At 34.9% G+C, this 4,018-nt stretch overlaps 1 protein-coding gene across 1 annotated transcript in view; it reads right to left on the bottom strand.

The window, feature by feature from the left end:
• Positions 1–2,116: 2,116 nt before the first annotated feature.
• LOC107722769 (junctional adhesion molecule A-like) overlaps positions 2,117–4,018 on the bottom strand; it is a 5,683-nt gene continuing 3,781 nt past the window's right edge. Inside the window, exons 6-7 of the mRNA XM_016531236.1 lie at positions 3,224–3,326; positions 2,117–2,393 (exon numbers count right to left, since the gene is read on the bottom strand). Of these exons, the coding sequence (XP_016386722.1) occupies positions 2,185–2,393; positions 3,224–3,326 (312 nt within the window). The 3' untranslated portion in view covers positions 2,117–2,184. The remainder of the gene's footprint in view (positions 2,394–3,223; positions 3,327–4,018) is intronic.

The raw sequence follows: 4,018 nt of genomic DNA, 5'->3' as shown, positions 1-4,018 counted from the left end.
GTACCATAAGGTAAACTCATATGATTATTCCATGTAAACACCACATTTACCTGCTTAGTCACGGTGAAAGTGAAACCTTAACGATGCATAGTGCTTAAAGCCACGTTAAAATTCAATGTTTACGGCCACATGAAGCTGTTAGAAAGCAGAAAGATTGAGGATTTTCTAGAAACAAGGATAAAATATCATTTTGTGTAAACACCCTAACAAAATGATAGCTGAAATGTGGTACTTTATTTACTAAAATAAGTTTAATCTTACCATATCCAAAATCCTCACTCGTCTTTCACCAGAGATCTGTTTTATTAGTAGTAACAGTAGTAGTAGTAATGTAATAGAAATTATAAATGTATCTACCTAAGAGTTACAAATAAAACAAAATTACGGCTTATTTCTGCATTTCCAGCAAAATCATCTCCCCCCATTCCCTGCATGGTTCAAGAAGATATAACTGCAGACCGGAGATCTCCAAAATGGGGCGTGAACTCCAGAAGTGGGCAGAACCTCCAAAATGGGGCGGGGTCTCCTCGCGCAAAGACTTTCACCATTGGCTCTGGCTCCAGCCAATTGTTATTGACTTACATTTCAAAATAAAACATTATAAATTAAACATTGTTTCTAGTTCATCTAAAATAAAATATGCTAAAATAAGTAAATATTCTCAGTGAAATTAATTATGATGCATAATGCACAGCCACACTAAAATTAAATGTTTATGACCACATGAAGCTGTTAGAAAGCAGAAAGATTGAGGATTTTCTAGAAACAAGGATAAAATATCATTTTGTGTAAACACCCTAACAAAATGATAGCTGAAATGTGGTACTTTATTAACTAAAATAAATGTTAATCCAAAAACCTGCTCACTCTGCTGTTATTTAATAGATTAAATGCACTAGAATTTTATTGAATACTATGTGGAGACACGTTTTTAATTAAAATATTCATATTAATCAATTTATTGACTTTTAATGCACCTTATTTCGAAATTTACAAAAATAAGTGCTTTCATATGTGCTTTAGTTATGATTATTTCATTTATTCACTACTTACTATTTATTATTAATGTTTAATTTCAGTTTTAGTTTGGCACTAGTTTTGTATTTATACCAGTTTTTATATGAAAAGGTTCATGTAAAGTGGATTAAAATTCATCCACAGAGTAAATCATGTTTGAACATGTTTCTAAAAATAAATTTGAAAAAGTTGTCGGAAGCATGGTGGTGGTGACGTTGAAGGCGAGCGACCGTGGTGTGGTTTGTTTATATCCTAAGTTTAGCTTTTTAGTTCTGGCGCTAGTATTTAGGCTTCAAAATTCATAAAAAAGTTATATTATTTTGTGAAGATTATCTTGATGGACAAAATGTCTAAGTATCATGAACTATTGTTGAGCACAGAGCTTATTTTTTACGATAATCCAAAAAACTATGGGAAAATCCTATTGTTTTTTTGTCGAAGGAACCTGTCATGCTGCTGCTAGGAAGATGATAACGAAGATCACATAAACAAATCCTTTTAATGGTAATCCACAAGATGAATAGGTTCTAACACACAGGATAACATTCAACAATAACCAACAACCAAAGGAACTGAGGAAGGAACTTAAATACACAAACAAGAGAGGGACTAAATTACTTAATTAACTAGACACAGGTGAACCTATCTAACATAATCAAGGGGGAAACAGAAAGTAGGTCAAAGGAACACGTGGGATGAATGAAAACAAACTCAAAGTCCATGAACAGAACATAACCGTGACAGAACCAGTGTGATGCTAACAGCCGATTGGCCTACAAAGTGACGTCATAGTTCCCCTCAATTGCGGGTTACTGTCATTACTGTTAGTTACTACAGCCTACAGTTTGCTAGATAGCTATACCTTCGTCACATAAATACATATATGGCTGTGTAAATCCAAATAAACTGCTAGAGGGAGCATCCATTCATATTGTAGCGGTATTTGACAGTTGAGAGAGATGGCAGCTTTCCCGCGAGTGGGCGTGGTTTCAGCGCAAACAGCAGCAGTGTTTGAAAGCAGAGAATACTGCTTATTTTTTCAAGATTTTGTTAACATTTTATTGGCTTTTTTTCTTCAAATTTGGCTGGGTGGTTAATAACACATTTTTTTTCTGTGGTGTGACAAACTCAGAACACATCTAATATTGCTTTACACAGACTTTAAGGTTATTGTCCAAGTTTTTGAACCTCTAACTTTAACTTGGTTATTTCTAATTCTAGTTTTTGTATCTCTAGTTTTAGTTTCACCTCTTGCAACATGAATATACCATACTGTTTTTCCAGCATGTGGTTCATGGTGATCTTGCTTGGGACATTCTGGGTCTCAGTGCTCAAGTTGCCACTCACAGCTGGTGCTTGGCTGTTGTCCTCATCATCTATACAGCAAAATCAAAGTTAGCCCAAAAGTATCTATGTTAGAGAGAGATTAAAACACATAGTTTGTTGTAATTTTGTAATGAGCTATAGGCAAACCAAACAGTGATGTCTATCTAAATCAGAGGTACTAAAACAGCTTTCTTGGCTACAGAACACTAAACAGAAAAAACGGTCAGAAAAACAACACTCTACTCACAAGATTGTCCAAGCAGAGCTGGGATAATGGCAATAGGAAGTGATGTTTCTTCTTTTGTTAGGGTTAATGGACTGGCCTGCTCTCACTGACTTCAAGGATTCCCCAAAACGTGTGTGATTCCTCTCCATACACTTCTATACCTTTCTGTTGTACTTTTCATTTATAATGGTTAGTTGTCCTCCTGTTGCTGTATTGTTTCTTTTAAATATCTCTTTCTTTACTTCCTGCACCATGTTTAGAAAATGTTTTTGAACATCTTTAACAATGTATTCATTTATAAAAAATATTTTATGGCATTATATTCTTCTAAAATGCAAATATACTTAGGTTAATGGCTATGTTTATGCAACCAGCCCCATATATGCTAAAGATTTATATTTGTTTGCTTGCATTGTATTAAAAAATTGAGGAGGTAGATCTGATCAAATGTAAGAATGTGGAAGTAGCTATGTAAAATCCTGTAGTGCAGTGACAACTGAAGTGAACTGACTAGTATGAAAAATAACATTTTATTTGATAATATGTTGATAATAAATTGAGAGTGCATCCTCTGGCGACTATGGTAGTCCTGTAACTGCCACTTAGTGTGTAAATGTGCAGTAATTATTTGAAAGCAATAACAATGTAACTTACAGACTTCCATGTGCACTGCATCTCCATGCTGAGCAGCGCCTTCTCCATTACTGGCCTCACAAAAATATGAACCAGTATCCAGTTTAGATATGCTCGGGAACTCCTGATCACACAAAGAAACCAATTTTACAAATATAATTTATCTCTCAATACAATGACGAGGTATAAACCCAGAATTATACTAACTCACAAAATTATATTTAAATTATAGCAATATAAATTACTGAATGTTTTGACGATTGAGTTTCAATCATTTGATGTGAAAAAAAAAAATGGAAAAAGGATCACCCCCTCCTAAAAATGACTTTTAAACTCAATCAGGTATAGCTAATCATCAGCTGTGGTCATTTCGATTAGCTCAGCATGAAAAGAGCTTTCCTGGAGCATTTCAGTCCTTGGTAGCACAAATGAAGCAAACAATCAACTATGGGTGGCAAAGCTGTCAAAAGATCTCCAGGATAAAGTTGTGGACAGGCACAAGTCAGGAGATGGATACAAAAAACAAAAATTCAAAACTGAGCTTTGCCAAAACGCACCTTGAAGATTCTGAGGCAGATGAGACAAAAAATTAATTATTTGGCCACAACACGAAATCCAATACGGTTACTTTAATCCAATACAGCTCACCATCCAAATAACAGCACTCCTACAGTAAAGCATGGAGGTGGTAATATTCTGTTATGGGGTGTTTCTCTGCAGCAGGGACTGGAGCACTTGTCAAGATAGATTGAAAAATGGATGGGGCAAAATATCATCAAATTCTTGAGGAAAATCTGCTGCCCTCTGCCAGAAAGT

The sequence above is a fragment of the Sinocyclocheilus rhinocerous genome, unplaced genomic scaffold (genome assembly GCF_001515625.1).
Source record: "Sinocyclocheilus rhinocerous isolate Xijiao unplaced genomic scaffold, SAMN03320098_v1.1 scaffold544, whole genome shotgun sequence".
NCBI lineage: Eukaryota > Metazoa > Chordata > Actinopteri > Cypriniformes > Cyprinidae > Sinocyclocheilus > Sinocyclocheilus rhinocerous.
Note: the sequence above shows the minus strand (reverse complement) of the source record. Positions and strands in the feature narration are given on the sequence as shown.